The following is a 19,872-nucleotide window of genomic DNA, read 5'->3' as shown; positions in this document are numbered from 1 at the left end:
CAGAGTGGGAAAGGACACCGACCATTCCGGCTCCTCTCCGGGCTGGGCAGGAGGCCGGGGCTGCTCTCGGAGAGAAAGTGCTCCCCAGACGGCTTTCACCCCCTCGCCCTGCTGCTGGGACTGCCCACAGGCTCTGTGCTCAGGGAAATCCATCTCCGAGTGTTTGTGGGGTGTGTGTGCCGTGCCGTGGGTGCGTGCGCGGCGCAGGTGGGCGGGGACGGGGAGGGGCCCTCGCCCTGGGTCCTATTTCAGCGTCAAGCCAACAGAGCCAGTGTGTCTCTGCGGTGAGGTAGCACCAGGCACTGCAGGCAGGGCAGTGGCACAGGGGCCTTGGCGTCCTGCCTGGGCTCCACGTGGCCCAGCACCCAAATGCACTCGGCTGCTGGCGGACAGGGCTGCGGGTCCGCGTGAGGGGGTTCCCTAACACGGCTGGAGGCTCATGGCCTGTCGGAGCTGGACTTAGGCTGCAGAGCGCCCCCCCTGGGGGGCCGGGGCGGGTGGATGGTCAGCCGGCGGGCAAGCAGTCAGATTCCCGGCAGCCTCCCCTGGGCCAGTTCAGTGGGGGTGAGTCCCACGTGTTGACCCGTACTCACCTGCCTTCGGACGTCCCCGTCCTGGGCAGCTCGGGAGCCAGGGCAGCTGCAGCCCTGGGGACCCGGCCAGGCCGGCTGGAGGGGACAGCCGGGCCTGGCGGATGGGAGAGTTTGCACGACCAGGGCTGGCTCCTTCTTCCCTGGGAGAAGATGGGCTGAAACCTCTGCGGTGGGGCCGGAGTGAGCCTCAAGGAGTTCTGACCTCCGGGCGGAGGGAGCCCGAGTCAGGCAGAGGAGGGGGGAGGGAGCAGGGGGTGGCCTCCAGGTCCCCTGAACGTGTCCTCCTGGGATTCAGGCCGGTGTCCTGAGCGAGGGGCGTGGGCCTCCCCCTGTGCCTGTGGTCCCAGGCCAGCAGTGCCCTGCATGAGGGGGTGCCCACCCTTCACAGGTGGCCCCGGGCTCGGGGAGGGTGAGAGCTGCCAGGCCCCGGGCCAGTCCCAGGTCTCAGGCTGGGATGGCTGTGGCGCAGTGCCTCGGGAGCCTGTCTGGATGACCGTGGCGGGGCCCTCAGCCCGTACCTGGCCACGGTGGTGATGGCACCGTGAGAGGCCTACAGCAAACCCCCCTCTCCTTCAGGTACCTCTCTTGAGCCCGAGTTGCAGCTCAGGGGAGGCTGGAGGAGTGTTGGGGACACGTGCGTCCAGTGAAGTGGGACCCTCGGGTCACACCTTTCCTGGGAGGGGCCTGGCTCCGTTCACCTGGCCCATGGTTCACCTGGCCCATGGTTCACCTGGGAGATCCCAGCTGGGGCCAGATGCTGGGCTGGGGGCGGGAGCAACAGCTCCCCCTGCAGTGGGGTGGTGCTGTGCTCACCCCACACCTGGCGGGGCCGGGGGCCCCCAGCCTGTGAGCAGAGCCCACGAGTGCCTGGGGGAGGCACCTCTCCGTAGACCCCACCTTGACGCTGGCCCCCAGCCACTCTGCCGGGCCTGCAGGTCCCCAGGAGGCCCGGACTAGGTGCAGCCCCCTGGCCAAGGCCCCTATGGGCCCCTGAGCACCGGCTCTCCCTTCCCTCCAGGTTTCCTGGGCACCACAGGAGAGCAGAGCCCTCAGGGGTGGATTTTGAACCCCCCGGCTCTGGCCTTGGCTCTGGGCCCGCCCTGGCCAGGCAGGGGGTGGGGAGGTGCGACCCAAGAGCCTGAGCCCGGTGGGGTCTCCTCTGAGCTGCCACCTGCCGGCATAGGTCGGTGGGACCACCCGCTCGGCTGCCCCTCCCTGCCCATGTCGGCCAGCGGGTCCTCCCGGCCTTCGGACGCCTCACTGCCCCACGGCCTGAGCCCAGCTCGAAGCAGCCCTCACTCTGTGCTCTGGGAGCCCAGGCTGGGCCAGCTTCCAGGGCCCCAGTCTCCTCTGTGAAACGGGCCGGTGTTGGGTTGTCGGGGGCTCTGGGGGTCACGCATTTCAGGCAGGGCTCTGAGCGACGAGGCGGCGGGCCAGGGCTGGGCAGGGGGGGGGCAGCTTCTCGGGGGGGGGGGAGTGGGGTGCAGATTAGCACCCAGAGTGTCCTCTGGAAGCCCCTCCATCCAGCCGGCAGCCCGCAGGGCCCTGGACCAGGCTTGGTGAGGCTGGCGCTGGGGGTGGGCCTGCTCTGGTCCTGCCCTCTGGGCAGCCCCTGAGAGACCACGCCCTCCATGGAGGTGTGAACTGAGGCCACCCTGCCCGTTGGGACTCAGCCTGACCCAGGGACCTGGTCTCACCCTATCCCACCCACTGCCTCAGAACTGCGGCCCCTCCCCCCATTCTGACCCAGCAGTGGGACTTGCCCGGGTCAGCTGGCTTAGCCCAAGGTCAGCCCTCCCCGTTGCCCAGGCTGCCCACTTAATGTAACTTTTTCTTTTTTAATTTATTTTATTTTTCTGGCTGCGTTGGGTCTTCGTTGCTGCACACGGGCTTTCTCCGGTTGCGGCGAGCGGGGGCCACTCTTCACTGTGGTGCGCGGGCTTCTCATTGCGGTGGCTACTCTTGTTGCGGAGCACGGGCTCTAGGCGCGCGGGCTTCAGTACTTGTGGCTCGTGGGCTCAGTAGTTGTGGCACACGGGCTCAGCAGCTGTGGCTCGCGGGCTCTAGAGCACAGGCTCAATAGTCGTGGCGCACGGGCTTAGGTGCTCCGCGGCATGTGGGATCTTCCCGGACCAGGGCTCAAACCCACGTCCCCTGCACTGGCAGGCGGATTCTCAACCACTGCGCCACCAGGGAAGCCCCCAGGCTGCACACTGATGCTCACTGAGGGCATCTTTCAGAGCCCCTGTGGTCCAACCACCAACCCAGGGCCCCCAGCCTGGCGTCCTGGCTCTCCCCAGCCACCCAGAGCAGACCCTGGCCCACCACACTCCCGCCTCAGCCAGCACGCGGAGGGAGGGGCTGGGGGGTGAGAGCACTGTCTCTAGCCTGGCCCGCGCACATCTGCCGTCCTCTGGGGACCTTATAAAACTGTCTAAACCCCACAAGGGGTGGGACTGGGAACACAGAAGCCCTCACCTTCCCCAGTTCGGGCTCCTTGCCTTTGGTGCTATGACCTGACGTTGCTGGCACCTCGGGGTCCAGCATCACCGCAGCCAGGGCCCTGGCACCGGCCACTTGCAGTGTGCATGACGAGCTGCCAAGGGGCCTAGTCACTCACTCGTTTATTTGTTTAGCAGACACTGGTGAGCGCTGTGCTGGGTGCTGGGGCTCCAGAGGTGCACAGGCATGGGTGGCACTCACTGCAGGCAGCTGACACAAGTGCTCAGTAGGGGCCCCCGGGGGGCACCAGGGAGCGGGGGCGGGGGCAGTGGTGGTGCTGGGAGCAGGAGGGGCGGGTGGGGGAGGAGGGTCCTGACCTCGGCCCAAGCCGAGCAGCCACTCAGCTGTGTCCGGGGGTCTGTGAGGGGCTGGTGACCACAGCAGGGCCACCTGTGGCTGGCCTAGAGCCGGCACCGACTGCCCGTCCCGCCCCCCAGAGCATCCCCCGGGCCCCATCCTCCGACGAGGAGTGCTTCTTTGACCTGCTGAGCAAGTTCCAGAGCAGCCGCATGGATGACCAGCGCTGTCCCCTGGAGGAGGGTCAGCCCGCAGCCGCTGAAGCCACGGCTGCCCCCACCCTGGAGGAGAGGATTGGTGAGCCCGCGGGGCCCGGGGCCGGTCCCCTCCCTCCGCTGCAGTGTTCCGAGGGCGGGGCGGACCAGCTGCGAAGTGGCCCCGTCACCGTGAGCCCCGTGTCCCCACCTTGCCCAAAGCTGCATCCCAGAAAACGTGTAATCGTCCCACCCTCCGGAACACACCGTGTCAGGGCGCAGCGGTCTCGGAGCGGGTGTGGGAAGCCAGGCTCTCTGCTCTGTCACCCCCTGGAGGCCCTCAAGGCGGGCGTCGGGCCCACATCAGGAGCGGCTGAGAGCAGCTGGGGTTTGGGGTCGGCAGAGAGGCTGCTGGGGGCTCTGGGGGCACAGTGGGCTAGGTCCCTGCCTACCCGGGCCTGACCCCCTGTGCCCCGCAGGCCAGCCCTCGCTGACAGCCTCCCCCCAGACCGAGGAGTTCTTCGACCTCATCGCCAGCTCCCAGAGCCGCCGCCTGGACGACCAGCGGGCCAGTGTGGGCAGCCTGCCCGGGCTGCGCATCACCCATAACAACCTGGGCCACCTGCGTGGTGACGGGGACCCCCAGGAGCCGGGGGACGAGTTCTTCAACATGCTCATCAAGTGCCAGGTGGGCTCCGCCACCCTCCTCCCGCCTGCCCCCCCAGGCCCCTCGGCCCCGGTTAGCTCAGGGCCCCTCCCCGGGAGGCTCCACACAGGGCCTGGGCCCTCCGTCTCAGGGTGCATCGTGTGGGACTGGACCCCAGGCTGGCTCAGCCAGTGTCTCTGAGTGCCCGTGGGTGCTCAGACCCATGGGGCTCCTCCTGGGCCCCCTGAGTAGGTCACCCCAGGACATCCTCAGGCTGGCCCCTCCCTACAGTGCAGGAGCCTGGAGCCGGGCGCGTCACCGGGTATTCCTCCAGCCTTCCACATTCGGATGGAGAAAACCGAGAGCCAGGCAGCACCCCCAGATTGCAGAGGGCAGGAGGGGCCTGGCCGACACCATGGGGTGCAGCCACCCACCAGTCTGGGTGGGGCAGAACTGCAGGTGGAGTTTCAGGGTCAGGAAACCCTCAGTGAAATGGCTGGGGAGGGGGCAGCCTCATAGCCCCCGCCCCCGTGCAGGAAGCTGGAAGGTTTCCAGATGTGACATTCCTTCCCACGGAGGAGAGGAAAGTGCAACTCTGGGAGAGTCCAAGGAGCCTGAAAAGCAGCCCCTACCGAGAACCCCCGCCCACACGCACGCACGCCCCACAGGCTATGCCGGCTCCCGGCCCCCTGACCCGAGGGGGCCCTGGGGGTCTCGGCACCACGAGCTCCGGGAGCTGCAGCCCCGTCCTGTCCCTGGGGCTCGTGAACACACCACGGTCTGGCGGCCTTAGGAGCAGGCCTGGGAGGCTACCACAGCAGCTCGCCCGCCGGGTAGGCCGTTCTCGGGGTCAGGGCTCCCAGCTGTGCCCTGGAGCTGATTCCCAGGGAGGCCCTCCTGAGTTGGCACTGCTGCCGAGTTGTCCCTGGGGCCTCTGAGCGCCGGGCCCAGGCGCCGGGCTGGGCCCTCCAAGGCCTGGGGAAGCGAGGCCGCCGACCCACGTGTCCATGTCTGCCCAGTCCTCCAGGATCGACGACCAGCGCTGCCCGCCACCGGACGTGCTGCCCCGTGGCCCCACCATGCCCGACGAGGACTTCTTCAGCCTCATCCAGAGGGTCCAGGCCAAGCGGATGGACGAGCAGCGGGTGGACCTCGCTGGGAGCCCGGAGCAGGAGGTGGGCGGACCCCCCGAGCCCCGGCAGCAGTGCCAGCCCGGCGCCAGCTAAGGCCTCGCACCCACAGCCGGGCCCGCCCCACCCCCGCTCCTGGACCGGGGCGGCGGCCCGGGGGAGCTCACAAATGTCCAGGATGCCCACAGCACCCCCCGTGAAGCCAAATCCTCCCGAGGCCACAGCTGAGGGCAGGCTCTGAGCCACCCAGCCCATCTCACTGAGCCGGACACTGGGCACGCGGCCCCCGTGGCGTCCCCTCCCCAGGGCAACTGGCTCGGGCCAGGGCCCACTCCTGTCCTGCGACGGCCCCTTGCGGTAGGTACGAAGCTTCCTGCAGGCCTGCCCCACCCAGCCCCGCCCTCGCCCCGCCCCTGCCCCAGGCCGGGCCTTCAGCATGTCGGCCCCAAAGCCCGGTGCTGTCCAGACCTCCACGCTCCCGCCCTGCCCCCCGCCCGGCCAAATGTGAAAACCCCGCTGACCCCCAACCCCCAAAGGTGTCTCTGAAGCCTCTTCTCTGGGGCCACCAGCGGCACGGGTGTTTCTGTCCTCCTGAAGCCGGCCTCACCCCTGGGGAGGGTCCCCTCCCAGCCCCTCTCCCCTCCCCCCTCCCTCCTACCCGGCCTGGAGGAGGAGGCCAGTCCCAGGAAGCCTGTAGCCTGCCAGGCAGTGGAGGCAGTGGCTCCTACGTGGGGTCCCCAGCCCCACCAGGCATGTGCTCCTGAGCCGGCAGGGCGGGGAGGGAAGGGGGCGAGCTCCACATTCCTCAGCTCCAAGCCCAGGAGCCCAGGAACTGAGCCGGCCCGGTTCTGGGAATACCAGCTGGTAGGGGTCTGCACCCTGACCATGCCAGGGTGGGCGGCAGGTGCGAGGGCTCCAGCTCTGTGGCCGTGGTGAGCACCCAGCCCTCAACCCCACCGTGGGGCGAGATGACATCACGCCTTCTCCCGTGGGGTGAGTCGGCCCTCGGGATTGGGCAGGAGACAGGCCTCTGGGGAGACCGTGGCCGGCGCCCTTGCCCAGAACCCCCCATCTCAGCCCACCTCCTGTAGGGCCCACCTCCAGCTCTCCTGGAGCGTCCCTGGGTCGAGCCGCAGCCCCACGGCCCCCAGGCGGCCCTCCTCTTGCGTGGCGCCTCACCCAGCCCCAGGTCGCGCCCTCTGAGCTTGGGGAGGCCGCTGGGCCCCCGCCCCTCGGTACAGTACAGCCCGGGGCGCTCTGGGCGGAGGGGCCCCCGAGGGCGAGGGTAGGGCGGCAGGTGTGGGGTCAGAGGTCAGAGCACAGGCTCCTGCTTGGCCGCCCCACACACCCGAATGTACGTGCGTATTTATTGCTCACACGTGTGTTTGCCATGTTGTCAAGGGGTCCTTTCCAACCCAAGGGGTACATTTGTTCTTCTGTTTTTCCTGAAAAAAATAAAGTCTGCCAAGCGAAAGCTGTCGTGTCAGGATGAGGGCTGGCACAGGTGCTGGTGCTTTCAGAGGCCCAGTGACTCGTTCACCTGGGCGAGCAAGCCTGCACCGTGCCAAGGGCCTGGCGCCTCCTGCCCCCCAGGCTGGCCCTGCTCCCGCCCACCCCCGCACCCGGGCTCGGTCCCTGCTGCGTTTATCGGGGGGCGGGGCTAGGGCTCAGAGGGGTGAAGCGGCAATCCCAGGGACACGCAGCCGGTGAGGGTGCTGGTGTAGGAGCCCAAGTGTCCTCCAAAGCCCACACCTCAGCCCTGAGCCCCACGTTCCCCTCCCAGAGGAGCTCTGGTGCCGAGACGAGGCTGCCGGAAGGCATGGAGTGCGGTGTGGGGCAGCCCCCAGCGGGGCACAGGGAACCCCAGGCCTCCCTACCGAGCCTGCCATCCTGCAGCCTCTCCTGGGTGAGGTAAAGAAAAGGGAGGGTGGTTGAGAACAAGGCCCATACGGGGAAGGGTAGAGCCCCCAACCCCCCACCCTGGAAAGTTCTCAGTGCTCCGGGAAATATTGCGGGGCACCGTGCCTCTCAGTGGCTCACAGCCAGGCCAGGACACTAAAGGCTCTGAGAAGTCCTGCAGGAAGAAGTTTGTTTGATGTCCTCGAACCTGGCGTTGCCCATCAAGCTGTCTTTAGAAGACTACACTTGGGGACGTGCTGTCACAGGATCACAGGAGGTTGGCCCAGATTCCCTAATCTGACCATTTGGAGAGGGTCCTGGCCAGGAACGAGGGAGGGAAGATAGTTGGGGGGTGGTGGAAAGAGCCAGGGGTACCTTGAGAAGGGACTGGAGATGGACGGCGGCTGGGCGGGGGCCACATGGGGAGGCACCAGGGTTGGTCAGGAGGCAGGGGAGGAAAAGTGGGCCGGAGCCTTTCCTGTGGTTTCTGTGGGAAGAAACAGTGAGGCAGGGCCAGCAGGCCTGCTCGGCCGGTGAGGTCTTCAGTGGCTCTGGGCAGAGGGGCTGCCCGAGTCGTCCGGAACCTGCCCTGGGTGCACTCGCCCAGCCGTGTCCAGGAACTGACCAGCTCTCCAGGGTCAGAGGGCCCAGATGTCAAAACGTCAGAAAGCAGACCATAAAAAGATGTGGCGAGCAGCCATGTCCAGACCGCCCACGGAAGGAGGGCTTGGCCTGCGTGGCCCTCCTGGGTCCCCGCTCTGCGTTCTCAGAGTCCGGCCAGCTCCCTGGGCCTCCCCACATCCAGTTCCAACCCTGTGGCGGCAGCGAGGCCCCGCTGCTCTGGCGTTTCAAGGCCAGCGGGTCCCTCGGGGCCTCCGTGGAGGAGCACGCCCGGGGCTGGTTCGTCCGCCATGACTGACTCCGCAAATGTCACAGGAGGCTCTGGGCAGGATAATAGGGGGTTGTTCACCACGGGAAGAACGGGGGGTATTCGAGCCGGAGCACGAGCTGCCGGCGCTTGGAGAACAGTGCCGAGGCCCGTGCTGACGGGGGCGGCCGTCAGGAGCTCGGATCCTGCGAGATTGTGGCTGGTGATTAATGTTGAAGGTCACACAGCCCAGAACACTTCTGGAAATAAACATGCTTTCATAAACACAGGAACATCCTGAGAAGGCGGTCAAACGAGGTTGGGAGACAAACTGCACAGCCCCGGGGAGGGAGCGGCCCACCACCAGGCCCACAGCAGCCCAGCTCCCACTCCGCTGGCCACCATGGCCGCCTGGCCCGCCTGCAGCCACCGTGAGCAGCTCAGCCTGCTGACTTGGCTTGGCCAGTGGCCAAGGGTCAGGGCTGAGGTTGGCACCGGCTCACCAGTGCCATCCAGGGGGCGTCGAGGAGACGGCAGGCGCCACAGAAGGATCTACGGGGCCTCCTTGTGTCTGGCCAGAGGGACAGGACCCCCGGTGGGTCTTGGGGGTGCTGACCCCACTCCCAGGAAGAACAGTGGCTAACGGGCCATCGAGATCAGGGCCCTGGGACTTCCCTGACCGTCAGTGGTCAAGACTCCCCGCTTCCAGCGCAGGGGTCACGGGTTTGATCCCTGGTTGGGGAACTAAGATCCCACATGCCACGTGGCGTGGCAAAAAACAAAACAAAACATCGGGGCCCTGACACTTGGGGGCGGGGCGGGGCTGAGCCACCCCGTGCCCGTCCTGAGTCCCATCTTTCCACCTATACTCCTGACGAGGTGGCGCCGTGAGCATCTCCACCCGCAGACAGGAAGACGAAGGCTCAGAGGGGCAAAGTGACTGCCCGAGGCCACACAGCCACCGCCAGGAGGGGCTCAGACTCCACATCCAGCCCCTTCCCACTCAGACATGGCCAGCAGCCACAGGAGGCCCTGGCCTGCAGCCTGGAGGGGCTTCTTGTGAGTCATTCTGACTCCAGAACCAGGGATGACACGAGAGCCCCAGGTCCCCGCATCTGCAAGTGATGTTGGTTTATTGATAGAAACAGGCAAGTCCAGAGTGGCTCAGGGCCGGAGCATCCTTCTTGGAGGCACAAGGCAGGTCAGCTGGCCTCTTTGTTGCCAGGGTGGGTGGGATCCTGGTCCTCAGCCCCTTCCATAGCAGTGGTGGATTTGGGGGGCCCCGCAGCCTCTAAAACGAGCTCCAGGGCCCCCTCACCAGCCACTCGGCGTACCTTCTCCCCTCTGGCCGCCAGGATTTCTTCAATATTCCTGAGAAAGACGGAGGTGCCTTGACACTCCAGGCCCCGAAGCTGTCCTGCGTCTTGGTCCCTCGAGGGCACCCTAGGCCAGGCTCGAGTACACGAGTCCCTGTGCTGGTGTGGTATCAGGGCCATGCAGCCAGGAGGCTCCTGACCACTGCCCCCCCACTGCTCTCCACAAGGTGGTGAGGCTGACCCTGCAGCCCCAGGGCCCTGACCACTCCACCTCACACCCGCCCCCCCCAAGTCTGGTGCAGTCAACCAACCAGTGTCAGCAGAGAACAAGAAAGCTGCATGCTAGGATCCCTGCCCCACAGCAGGCACTCAGGAAGGAGTGCCTAGTAGGGTGAAGGAACCACAGAGTGAAAGGCAAGCTGTTGCCTTTGAGTCAACCTAGTCTGACACCCTCATTTTAGGGTAGGCCCGTGGCCCTGACATGTAACCAGGTCCTACCTGCCCCCAGAGGCTGTCAGTGAGGGCAGAAGTCAGGCAGTGAACCAGGCTGAAGGAGCTGATCTAGGGTGGAAGATTTAGCAAGTCAAAACATGTTCCAAACTTGAGCATACTTTTACTAAAACGTTACTTGTGTTTTATCTGAATTTCAAATTTAACTACATCTCTTGCATTGATAAGGAAGCTGGGCTGGAGATGTGGGCTCTGTAATCCTCATTAGAAGGACGGTGCCCCAGGGAGGTTGGGTGGGGCTCCAGACTCAGGATGGACCAGGCCAGCCTGGAATATAGATCTCTGTCCCCAACCCTTCCCAGGTAGCCTCACCTCTTCCCATACAGGTCCGAGAACCAGCCCAGGTTGTCGGCGATGATGTGGTGGTTCTGGCAGCCAGGGCAGGTCACAATGACCACACCCCGGTGATAGGCGAGCTTGGAGATGTGCTTGGAGGACCTGGTCCCACAGACCTGGTGAAGAGGATGAGGTGAAGCCCTGCTCCCGCCCCGCCCTTCCCAGAAGGACCCGCCCCCTCCCCCCCTCGATACCCCCACCACTCCTGGAAGGCCCCGCCCCCGGATTAGCCACACCCCCGCATGCCCCCCGCCCTCTCCCAGAAGGACACGCCCCCCGAGCGATAGCCCCACCCCTCTCCTGGAAGGCCCCGCCCCCTGAGGACAACCTCACACTTCCTCGCCGTCCCGCAGCGCCGTCCTGCGCCAGGCGCAGGTGTGGGCCCGGCCCCGGCCCCGCCCCCGCCCCCGCCCCCGCCACGTGCCCACCTTGCAGGTGTAGACGAGCTGGTAGTGCGCCGGCCCGGGTCCCGGCTCGGAGCTCAAGCGCCGCCAGCCCCAACCCCAGGCCCGCCTTCTCCCCGCGGCCTCCAGGCGGGCCCCGCGCCCCCACAGCCACCTCAGGCCGGGCCCCCGGGGCCGCGCGCAGCTCAACAGTATCGGCAAGAGGCCCAGCGCCGCCCGCACCATGCCGCCCGCCGGCCGCCCCGCGCAGCCGAGACCGCCCCGCCCCGCCCCGCGGAGGCCACACCGCCGCCGTCTCGGAAGCGGGCGCGCGACGGAAGCGGCCCTGTTCGGCTTCCGTCCCGGCGGCGGGCAGCGCTCGGCTACCCCCTGGCGGCAGGCGTTGCGCGCTGGCCGGCGCGGGGTCGGAGGGTGCGCGCGGCAGCAAGACCGTCGGAGGCGGTGGTGTCCGGACCGCGGTCTTTTATTGACGGGGATGCATTTTTAACACTGCAGCACGCGTGTGCATCACACAGAGATAGAACAAGCCCGTGCTCGCCAAGGAAGAGGCGGCCTAGCGAGGCAGCTCCCAGGTGGCGCCGTGTCCTCCTCCCACGACGCGCGGCTGGACGGAGGGGCCGGCTAGGAGCCCTCGGTGTCGGTGTTGTCGCTGCCCGTGGTATTCTCCCAGTCCACCTCCCCCTGCCTCGCGCCGTGCTGCATCTTCCTGAGGGCCCGCTTCCTGCGGGAGACCCAGGCGGCGCAGGTGGGCGCAGGTGTGCGCGGGGCCACCGCTCCCTAGCCCCCCTCGCCCTCCGCCCACGCGGGCCCACCTCCGGTAGTTCTCGAAGCTCTCTTTGAGACGCCGCCGCCCCTTCTCCTTCTCGGGGGGCTCCCCGCCGCTCAGGCCTGCGTCCTGCGGGAGGAGCGAGGCTCAAGCTCCGGCCAGCGCCCGCGTGGGCCCCACCCCCGCCCCTGGGGCTGCGCACTGGGGGCTGGGCGGGCGGGACGCGCTTTCTCTCAGATGACAGGACTGGCCTGGGACGCACGCACAGCCAGCAGGGATGGGCTCCAGGCCAGTGTTCCTTCTACTACAGTGTCTGGTGCGGCCCCCTTGCCGTCGGGCTCCGTGCAGTGGACAGTGAGGCCGAGTTCCCACTCAGGTTAACGCTGCGCCCCATCCAGAAGATGGGCCCGCTCCCTGCCCCCTCTCCCGCTGCTTCGTCCAAGAAGGGAGGGGGCTCAGCTTCACGTTCCAAAACACCACAACCCAGGAGCCCATGGGCAGAGACCTTGTGATCACCCCCCAGGCGTCCAGGTAGAGGAACCACTCTCCCCGTTCGTTCGTTATCATTCACACTGAGACCCACACCAGGGGGCCTCTCAGGGCTCCAGGGACCCCAGGCAGCCTTACCTTGGGGGTCAGTGAAAGCCGATCCTTCTGCAGAGCCACAAAGGGCTGCTCAGGGCTCTCCCGGATGGCCGGGCCGCCTGCAAGGGAGAGTTGTACCTTTTGGTCCTGCCTACCTGCCAGGATCACGCTCACCAGCACTTCTACCCCCTAGCCCGGGCCAGTCCTGTGCCACCTTCTGGGTCCTTACTTGGACCCTGCAAGCATTCCCATTGTACAGACATGGGGACTGGGGCTCAGAGACCTCACTTCCCACTCCTGGCTTCCAGAGCAGATGCTGCGCCCCGTCCCTGGGCAGGGGCCAGGGCTGGGGCACTGCAGCGTTGGGAGCAGAACACTGCAGGCTGCTGGGCTCCCTCCACATCTGCCAGGGCCTGGATGGGCCCAGGGCTCAGGACCCACAGGAAAAGTGCTCGGATGGGCTGGCTCCCCTAAACTGTCCACGATGGGCGACTGTGGCTTCCAGGTCTTGGGGACATTGCGGTGGGAAAGGCCCAGGCCCAGGTCTTCCCCTCCTCCTTGGCCTCTGACCCTGAAGCCTGCGCCACCTCCCGCAAGGGGCCACACCAGCCCTGGGCTGGGGCTCCCAGGACGGCTGGGCCAACAGCCTTCCCCTCCCGTTGGCTGCCTGCGGGTCCTGCCCGCCTGTCCCCACGTGGGGGCTCACTGGCCTCAAGTTCATGTCTTTGGGCAGCAGCGGAGGGACCAACCACTTCTCCATTTGCTGCCTCTTCCTCTTTCAGCCCCCCTCAAGAAGCTGGGGTCAGGCCTGATGCCGAGGAAGTCCATCTGGCTTCACACGCTACCTCTGAGGTGGCACCCCCACCACCACTCATCCTCCCAAACTCCCGTCTGACACCCACCTTCAGAGCCAGCCCCTTGTCATCCCCGCTGGGCCATCTCCCTGCCACTCCCTGTCCTGTGCCCAGGCAGGCAGAAGGATCCCGCCCCTGCCACCTTAAGGCCCCAGTCACCCTGAGCTGTCCCTCCTTCCCTGCTCTGTTCCACTTCCTGGTAGTGGCTACCTCCCCAGCTCCCTGCTCTGGAGGGCGGGGTGCCTCCACTCTGCAATCCCTGGGCCTGAGTGGGCTGCAATGGCCAGGCGTGTTCTCAAGGTGGGAGATGGGACGTGGACCTGCAAGCCTGGGCCCCGGGTGCCAGTGGGGCTCTTGTTTGCTGGCTGGGGAACCTTGGGGGTTGCTTATCCCTCTGGGCCTCAGTGTCCCCATCTGTGAAGTGGGGTTGTGGAGGTCTATGGGCCAGGGCTGGGGCACGTGTCCCCAGGTGCCAGCGTCATGCCGTGTGCGTGCTGAAGGTCGGGACGGGTGCCCGCTTGCGGCCAGAAGGAGGCCTTAGCCAGATCCTCCGGGACAGGCCGCTCGCCTCCTCACCTTTGTCTGAGAGCTGGGCGTCCTCCTCTAGGTCCTGGGGGAGCGAGAGCTTCCCAAGAGAGAAGGGCAACTGGTTAGACCACCAGTCTGCCAGGACTGGACCTGACCCTCAGCGCTGCCCACCCACTGCTGCGCTCCCCACCGCCGTCACCCCCTGTACCGGCTTCTCAGGGAGGGACCTACGCTGCCCAGCCGGGCGTTGGGAGGATGGCCGGTGGTGGGCTGAGCTCCCAGAGCTTCTGAGGGACCCAGTGGGACTGTGGTCCGGCAGAAGCTGTGGCCGGGAGTCCGGGGTGAGGCTGGCCCTGGGCCCGCCCCCAGAGTCACACTCACCTCCTGGGAGTTCCTCGGTGAGCCGTCCTCTAGGTCGGAGCTCTGTGGTCACAGAAGAGGGGTCGGTCAGCAGGCTGTGGGGAGACCGAGCCACTCGAGGGCACGGGGTGGGGTCCCAGGCCAGCCCACCCTCCAGGGAGGCCCCTCTCCAGGCCATGGCTGGGCCTGGCCCCTGGCCAGAACGCCCCTCTCCCCCCTCCCCACACCCTGCCAGGCCCTGAGCTATGCCAGCTCTGCAGCCCACCTCCACGAGGGCTCGGTGGGCAGGCAACCTTACAGAGGAGGGAGGGCCTCAGGAACGTCTGGGGACCTGCCAGAGCCAGCGGCAGAGCTGTGGCCGAGCCAGGCCAGGCCCAGGCCCCTTGGTGGCTCCTCCTCCGGGGTCTGCAGTCTCTAGGGACACACCTGCCCCCATGTGGCTGCACCCCCAGAGCCCCACCGTGGCAGAGCCGTGGCTCTCTCTTACTGAGGGACACCGTAAAGGCCCCGGGGGAGGCCCACCAGGACGGACGTGTCCAGCTGCTGCCACCGGAGGCGGCCCTCCGCCGCCAGCAGCTGGCCCTCGCGCTGGAACAGCTGCAGCTGCAGCTCATCCGCCGTCTCGCTCAGCTCGCGGACCTGCTTCCGCAGCGCGTCCTTGTCCTGCAGGCTGCGGGCGTGCTGTGCGTGCAGCTCCTCCCGCGTCATGATGGCCTGTGGGGCAGCGCAGGGCAGTGCAGGCGCGGCCCGTCTCCCTGCCCCCCCGCAACCCCCGGTCTTTCATTTCCCCTCCCGGCTCTCTCACTTCTCAGCACAGCCCGCCTTATTTCTAGCAGTGCTCCTGGGATAGTTTCCAGCAACACGGCCGGGGACGGGGCGGGGGCCAGCGCTGGCCTCTTCCCCTTTCTTATCCGAGGATGTCACTCGTGCTTTGGGGGTTGGAAATGCAATACAGGCTCAGAATGGAGAGTGTGGACAGCTCAGAAAGTATAAAGAAGATAATACCGCTGAGAATAGCCCCTGCTGACCCTGCAGGGTCTTCAAGTCCTGCTCGCTGGGCACATTCAGCCGTGTTCACGTGCCCACACGTGCGTTTCGTACTTCCTGGGTACAGCTTGATATCAAGAACACGATTGTTGACAGCCATGTAACATTCTTTAAGACGAACACCCCACGCTTTATCGAGCCAGTCCCCCATGGCGGGGGCACTGAGGTCAGCCCAGGAGGCCAGCCCACGACCTACAGTGACAGGCCCAGGAGGCTGCGGCTGCGAGACACACTTGTAGGAAGCCAGCCTCGCGTCCAGCAATGATCCAGGAGCTGACACACACCCCTGCCTCAACTGACCCCGACAGCCAGGGCTGGATTAGTAACAGGACATCCTGAATTTCTGTGCCAGCTTCCAACTCGGGACCCACCAGAGAAAACCCTGCCACTCACCTCGGCGGCCAGGTGCCAGCGTCCCTGGGCGGGTGGCCTGCCCTGGGTGCCACCGGAGGCTGCGCGCCCCTGCTGGCCATGCACAAGGCAGAGCGGGGGCTCTGCTCGGGCAGCTCCGGGAAGGAGCTGTCCTGTTGGGTGAGCTGCGCCCATTTCACACCTGCTGCCCCAGACTGCACTGCTGCCCACGGCCTTGAGGGAAGCACGCATCTGACGGGCTTTCTCTGCGTTTCTGTTATTCCCACGAGAGGGCTTTCTAGAAGTGAGTTTGCCGGGGAAAAGGAATCTACCTCTTCAGGCTCCTGATACAGACTGCCGATCACCCTCCAGAAAGTGACTGAAGCGACAGCTGTGGCTGTCAGAAACGACTCCGAGCCGTGACAGGAAAGTGATGGGAAACGAAGAAGCAGGTGCAGCCCTGCGTGGGGCGCTGCCTCCCCACCCAGAAGGGTGCAGCCGGCCAAGGCGCCCGTGGCTTTTTAAGCGAAAGAAGTCTTTGCAGAACGAGTCAGAAAGCTTCCACTTTTATAAAACAAAAACGAAACTACAAGTACGCTGGAAAAAGTCTGGCAGGTACAGCAGAAGGTGGAGCGTGGACTTCCTGGCAGCAGGTGGGGCAGAGGTGGAGGAAGGGGATTAACTCATTAGTGTTCACGTTTCTAAACGAGCAGGAACTGCTTTTGTCCGTGCTCCCTGAAAACCCACCGTGACAACTGCATCCCTGAAAGGCCACTGCGTCCGGGGAGGGCTGCGCGGCCCCTACCTGGTCCCGCTCGATGGCGACCTCCTCCATCTGCTGCAGGATGGCCTCGATGCGGTCCTTATACATCTTGGAGTCCTTCCGCAGGGCCAGGCACTGCAGCTCAAACATCTCCTTCTCCTCCATGCACTGCGGGAGGCGGCAGTCAGCCGAACCGCCTGTGGCCCCGCCGGCCCAGAGCTCCAGACCGAAGCTGGGCCCCGACGTGCCCGGGGAGCGCGGGCGCCAGGTGGGGCGGAAGGCCGGCCCTCGCCTCCAGGCGGGGGGAAGGAGGGACGTGGAGCCCCGCTCAGTCGGCCCAGGGCGCACCCCCCGCCTGCCCGCCGCGTACCCGGGCGCGCGTGGCCTCGGCCTGGCGCAGGTCCTTGCGCAGGGAGAAGATGGTGGCGGTCTGTTCCTGGAGGTCCCTCTGCGCCTGCTGCCAGTCCTCCTCCAGCACCTGGACGTAGGGGCTGCTCTGGTCTGGCTTCCCCTCCTGTGGGTGCGAAGGGAGAGGGCGGCAGCACAGCGGGGCTGGGAGGCCCAGGCCGGCCCCCTGGCGCCTGCCCCGCCGGCTCGGCCCCCGGGGCCCCACCTGGACGGAGGCCTGCAGCTCCTGCACCCGCGCCTGCAGCAGTGCCTTCTCCTGCTGCAGCTCCCACAGCAGCTCGTGGCTGGGCCGCTGCTCCATGGCGTGCTTGAGCTTCAGCGTGTGCCTGCGCTCCACCGAGCACTCGTCCTCTGCCTTCATGAGGCTGTGCTTGAGCCCGTCGACCTGCGGGACCGGCTGTCAGCACCAGCCCAGGACCCCGGCGCCCGCCACCCACCCCAGGAGCCCCACCGCGCAGGAAACCTCCAGCTGCAGGTCACGGTTACGCGTGAGCGCAGCGCCCCGCTCCTCGCTCTGGCGGGCCAGGCGCAGGGCCAGGTCGTAGTTCTCGTCCTTGCAGCGCTGGAGCTCACGGCCGCCCGCCTCGCAGGCCTCCTTGAGCCTCTGCACGCGCTCCCGGTGCTGGCGCAGCAGGCTGTCCTTCACCCGCAGCTCCTTCACGAGGTCATCCTTGGAGCCCAGCCGTGCCGTCAGGTCCTGCACCTTCTTCTGGAGCTTCATCACCTCGCTCATCAGCAGCTGCGTCAGGCCCGACTCCCCGGATGCGTCTGCGAACCGGGAGGGCGCCACGTGACGCGTGGCACCCCTGGCCCCTCCCGGGCCTCCACTTGAGGACCAGCGGCTCCAGGGGAGCCCGGCCAAGGGGTCAGTTCCCAGTTGCGGCTGCCCCCCGTCCCGGAGGTCAACTCACCTCCCAGCCCTGTCACCACCCCCCACTCCAGGGCAGGGCAGGGCAGCCCAGGATCTGGGTATCCATCCCTCTTTGTCTAATTTTGTTACCATCCTGATTGAGAGGCAGGGGACGCGACTCGGGGCCGCTTCACGGGCTGCTGGGGCGAGCAGGCCTGGCCTCTCGGGCATGGCTTTAGCGGGGTCACATGATCTTCTGGGCAGGAGGGGCTCTGAGCCAAGAATCAGCCTGTGCACCCCACCTCCCACCTGCTCCCCACTCCGGAGTTCGGGTCCCCCTTTCCTCCAGCCTCTGCTCCTTCCACGAGCGTTAGGAGGAGAGTGGGATGGGAGTGACACCCAGACCGGGCCCAAAGCTGGCACCCTTCCCACACACGGCTCGCTCCCTTCCTTTCATACGCGATTTATCCATGAGGGGACCAGGTGGGGAGGGGGCCGCCGGCTGTAACCCACACCATCCCCCGCCCCTCCATCCATCCGGGCCCTGTGCCTCCAGGCCCGTGTCCCGTTCCTCACCGATGATCATGGAGAAGACGCGGGTGGGCTCTTTGCCCGTGACCTTCCTGTACAGCTGCGGGTAGTAGAGCTCCAGGCTCTCTAGGAACGCCACGTAGCCCTTGTGGCCAGTCCGCTGCAGGATGTCCAGGAGCACACCTGCGACCCAGAGGACACGTGTGGGCACGCAAGGCTGCAGAACCCCAAGAGGCTGCAGTGGCGGGGGTCTGGACGGCTCTCCCAGGGCCTCAGCTGTGCGTGAAGCACCACAGCTGCGGGCAGACGGGGCAGGGGGCCTCCGGGGGACGGGGGTGGGGGATGGGCACTGACCCACTTTCCGCTTGCGGATGACCAGGCTGGGGTCGCTGAGCACCTGCTCTTCGTCATCGGGGTTCAGGACCTTGCACTGGCGCAGGTAGGGCGTGATGCGGGCGGGGTCGATGATGGAGATGAGCTTCACACGGAAGCCCTCCAGGGCGCTCCAGCACTCGTCCTCATTCTCGTAGTCTGACATGGCGTAGTCGGGGCAGGCGGCTGGGAGGGATGCCGTGGCTGAGCAGCAGGCATTGCCAGGAGCCAGGCCTGCGCCTCACCCGCCAGGGCTCTGGGCAGAGCCAGACCAGGAACCCAGCCCAGGGGCGTCCAGGAGAGGGGCCGCCAAGAGAGGGAGAAGCCCCCGCTCCCTCCCATCGGCTCGCCGGGCATCGCCCTTCACGGCCCTGCTCCCGCCCCTCTGGCCGCCCTGGGCTTTATCTCTCCCTGGGTCACCCCAATAAGCATGGGGAACGGCGTGGAGATGCTCCAGGGTCAGGTGGCATCTAGGAGAACACGCTCCCCTGCACTACGGCCCTCCTTTGGCCCTGTCCCCCCAGAGCACCCCAAAGTGCTGCGGGGCAGGCGGGAGGCTGCCCCCTTACCCAGGGAGCTGTTTGCGTCACCTACCAGCACAACCTCCCTGGCACACGGGGGAGAGATCCCAGCCCCAGCCCCCGAGGCGCCAGGCTGCGCTGGCGGGACTGCCTCCTTCCTCGCCGGGCAGTGCCTGCTCACATCCCCTCCCGTCCCCTCCTCTCCTTCCGCAGCTGGTGATGCAACAGTCACCTAGCAGCTGCCGGGCCGGCCTGCTCCGGGTCAGGCTCGGTGACAGGGTGCCCTCCAGGAAGGGTGACTGTGGACGGCCCATGGTGGAGGGAGAGCCAGGGCCCCGGGCGCACTGGGAGGGGTGGTTGTGTCACCCCAGGCTGGCCTGGAACGCAGCTCCGTGCCTCCTCCAGCCTCTGGGACACCAGCCGTCCAGGCTCCTCCTGTCTGCCTCCCAGGCGAGGCCTGCTCTTGGCCGCAGTCTTGGGGACTGTCAGGCCAGCTCTCCGACAGGGGACCATCTACGCTGGAACCGCCCGCCGCTATTCCCTTCTACACTACCAGTGGGGGAACCACTCTCTCCAGGGCCAGGCTGAGCCGGGAGCAGCCATGTGGTGGCCTCCTCCCAGCGGTGGGGACGGAGACCCTGACCCCGCCGTCGCAGGCTGAGCCTTTGACCCGTGTGGGAAACACCGGCTTCCAGCCCAAAGGGACTGGGCCACCCTCCTAGAGACGCGGCTGGCAGCAGGTTCGCGCTGCCCTGTCAGCCCGCCCACCCAGCAACAGACAAAGCACTGAATGAAAACACCAGCAACTTGGGGTCTTTGGAGTGTCTGGCCCGGTCCCCGCCTTCCTAGCCTGATGTCCACGCGTCCCACACCTGACAATGCCCTGCTGCTAATTCCAGTGAAATGACCAGCAGGTACCGGGTGGCTGTGAAGGGGACAGGGCAGCAGAGCGAGGCCACCTGATGCCCTCCTGGGGTATTTGCTCCAGACCCCGCTCCCCGCCCCAAGCCTGAGCTGGGCCACAGCGGCTTCCCAGCCATCTGAAGCAAGGGCACCAGGCCGGCCTACCTCGGGGTCCTCCTGGGGCACCTAGCCGGACACTGGTCAGCCTGGGCCGCCCGATTCAGTGTGTGGCAGGACTGCCGGGCTGCCGGGACAGAGGGCGGGCGGGGCCGGGGGAAAGCCGTGCACTTCCTGATGGGTCCGCTTAACCACACGGAGGCCTGGCTGTCCTCCCGCAG

At 66.7% G+C, this 19,872-nt stretch overlaps 3 protein-coding genes across 6 annotated transcripts in view; 1 reads left to right on the top strand and 2 right to left on the bottom strand.

Moving 5' to 3' along the window:
- GPSM1 (G protein signaling modulator 1) overlaps positions 1-6,836 on the top strand; it is a 30,583-nt gene extending 23,747 nt beyond the window's left edge. For both annotated transcript variants that reach the window (XM_032635634.1, XM_032635633.1), the window contains 3 exons: positions 3,533-3,689; positions 4,066-4,274; positions 5,252-6,836. In XM_032635634.1, coding sequence (XP_032491525.1) covers positions 3,533-3,689; positions 4,066-4,274; positions 5,252-5,458 — 573 coding nt within the window. In that variant the 3' untranslated portion in view covers positions 5,459-6,836. The remainder of the gene's footprint in view (positions 1-3,532; positions 3,690-4,065; positions 4,275-5,251) is intronic.
- Positions 6,837-9,235: 2,399 nt separating this feature from the next.
- On the bottom strand, positions 9,236-11,050 carry DNLZ (DNL-type zinc finger). Its single transcript, XM_032635372.1, has 3 exons — positions 10,720-11,050; positions 10,268-10,407; positions 9,236-9,500 (listed from the first exon to the last, which is right to left on the bottom strand). The coding sequence occupies exons 1-3, from the start codon at positions 10,918-10,920 to the stop codon at positions 9,332-9,334; spliced, it is 510 nt and encodes a 169-aa protein (XP_032491263.1). The 5' UTR covers positions 10,921-11,050; the 3' UTR covers positions 9,236-9,331.
- Positions 11,051-11,140: 90 nt separating this feature from the next.
- Positions 11,141-19,851, bottom strand: CARD9 (caspase recruitment domain family member 9). 3 transcript variants are annotated; one of them, XM_032635357.1, is made up of 13 exons: positions 19,700-19,851; positions 18,093-18,296; positions 17,784-17,921; positions 16,821-17,125; positions 16,563-16,742; positions 16,320-16,463; positions 15,992-16,117; positions 14,311-14,502; positions 13,810-13,851; positions 13,477-13,525; positions 12,089-12,165; positions 11,508-11,590; positions 11,141-11,416 (listed from the first exon to the last, which is right to left on the bottom strand). In XM_032635357.1, exons 2-13 carry the CDS (start codon positions 18,274-18,276, stop codon positions 11,317-11,319), a joined length of 1,620 nt encoding a protein of 539 aa, XP_032491248.1. In that variant the 5' UTR covers positions 18,277-18,296; positions 19,700-19,851; the 3' UTR covers positions 11,141-11,316. The 3 variants fall into 3 exon arrangements, 2 of the variants coding, with proteins under 2 accessions (XP_032491248.1, XP_032491247.1); XM_032635356.1 differs by lacking the exon at positions 19,700-19,851 and adding an exon at positions 18,705-18,809; XR_004350410.1 differs by lacking the exons at positions 13,477-13,525; positions 19,700-19,851 and adding an exon at positions 18,705-18,812 and having other exon boundaries at positions 11,357-11,416.
- Positions 19,852-19,872: the final 21 nt, after the last annotated feature.

The sequence above is a fragment of the Phocoena sinus genome, chromosome 6, assembly GCF_008692025.1.
Source record: "Phocoena sinus isolate mPhoSin1 chromosome 6, mPhoSin1.pri, whole genome shotgun sequence".
Taxonomy (NCBI): Eukaryota; Metazoa; Chordata; class Mammalia; order Artiodactyla; family Phocoenidae; genus Phocoena; species Phocoena sinus.
Note: the sequence above shows the minus strand (reverse complement) of the source record. Positions and strands in the feature narration are given on the sequence as shown.

Coding starts and splice junctions, on each gene's coding strand:
- DNLZ (XM_032635372.1), bottom strand. CDS start 10,920: ATGGTGCGGGCGGCGCTGGGCCTCTTGCCGATACTGTTGAGCTGCGCG. Junction 10,408..10,719: donor AGCTCGTCTACACCTGCAAG/GTGGGCACGTGG, acceptor CCTCTTCACCAG/GTCTGTGGGACCAGGTCCTC. Junction 9,501..10,267: donor TCGGACCTGTATGGGAAGAG/GTGAGGCTACCT, acceptor CGTCTTTCTCAG/GAATATTGAAGAAATCCTGG.
- CARD9 (XM_032635357.1), bottom strand. CDS start 18,276: ATGTCAGACTACGAGAATGAGGACGAGTGCTGGAGCGCCCTGGAGGGC. Junction 17,126..17,783: donor CGTCTTCTCCATGATCATCG/GTGAGGAACGGG, acceptor CCCGGTTCGCAG/ACGCATCCGGGGAGTCGGGC. Junction 16,118..16,319: donor CCGAGGCCACGCGCGCCCGG/GTACGCGGCGGG, acceptor CGCCTCCCGCAG/TGCATGGAGGAGAAGGAGAT.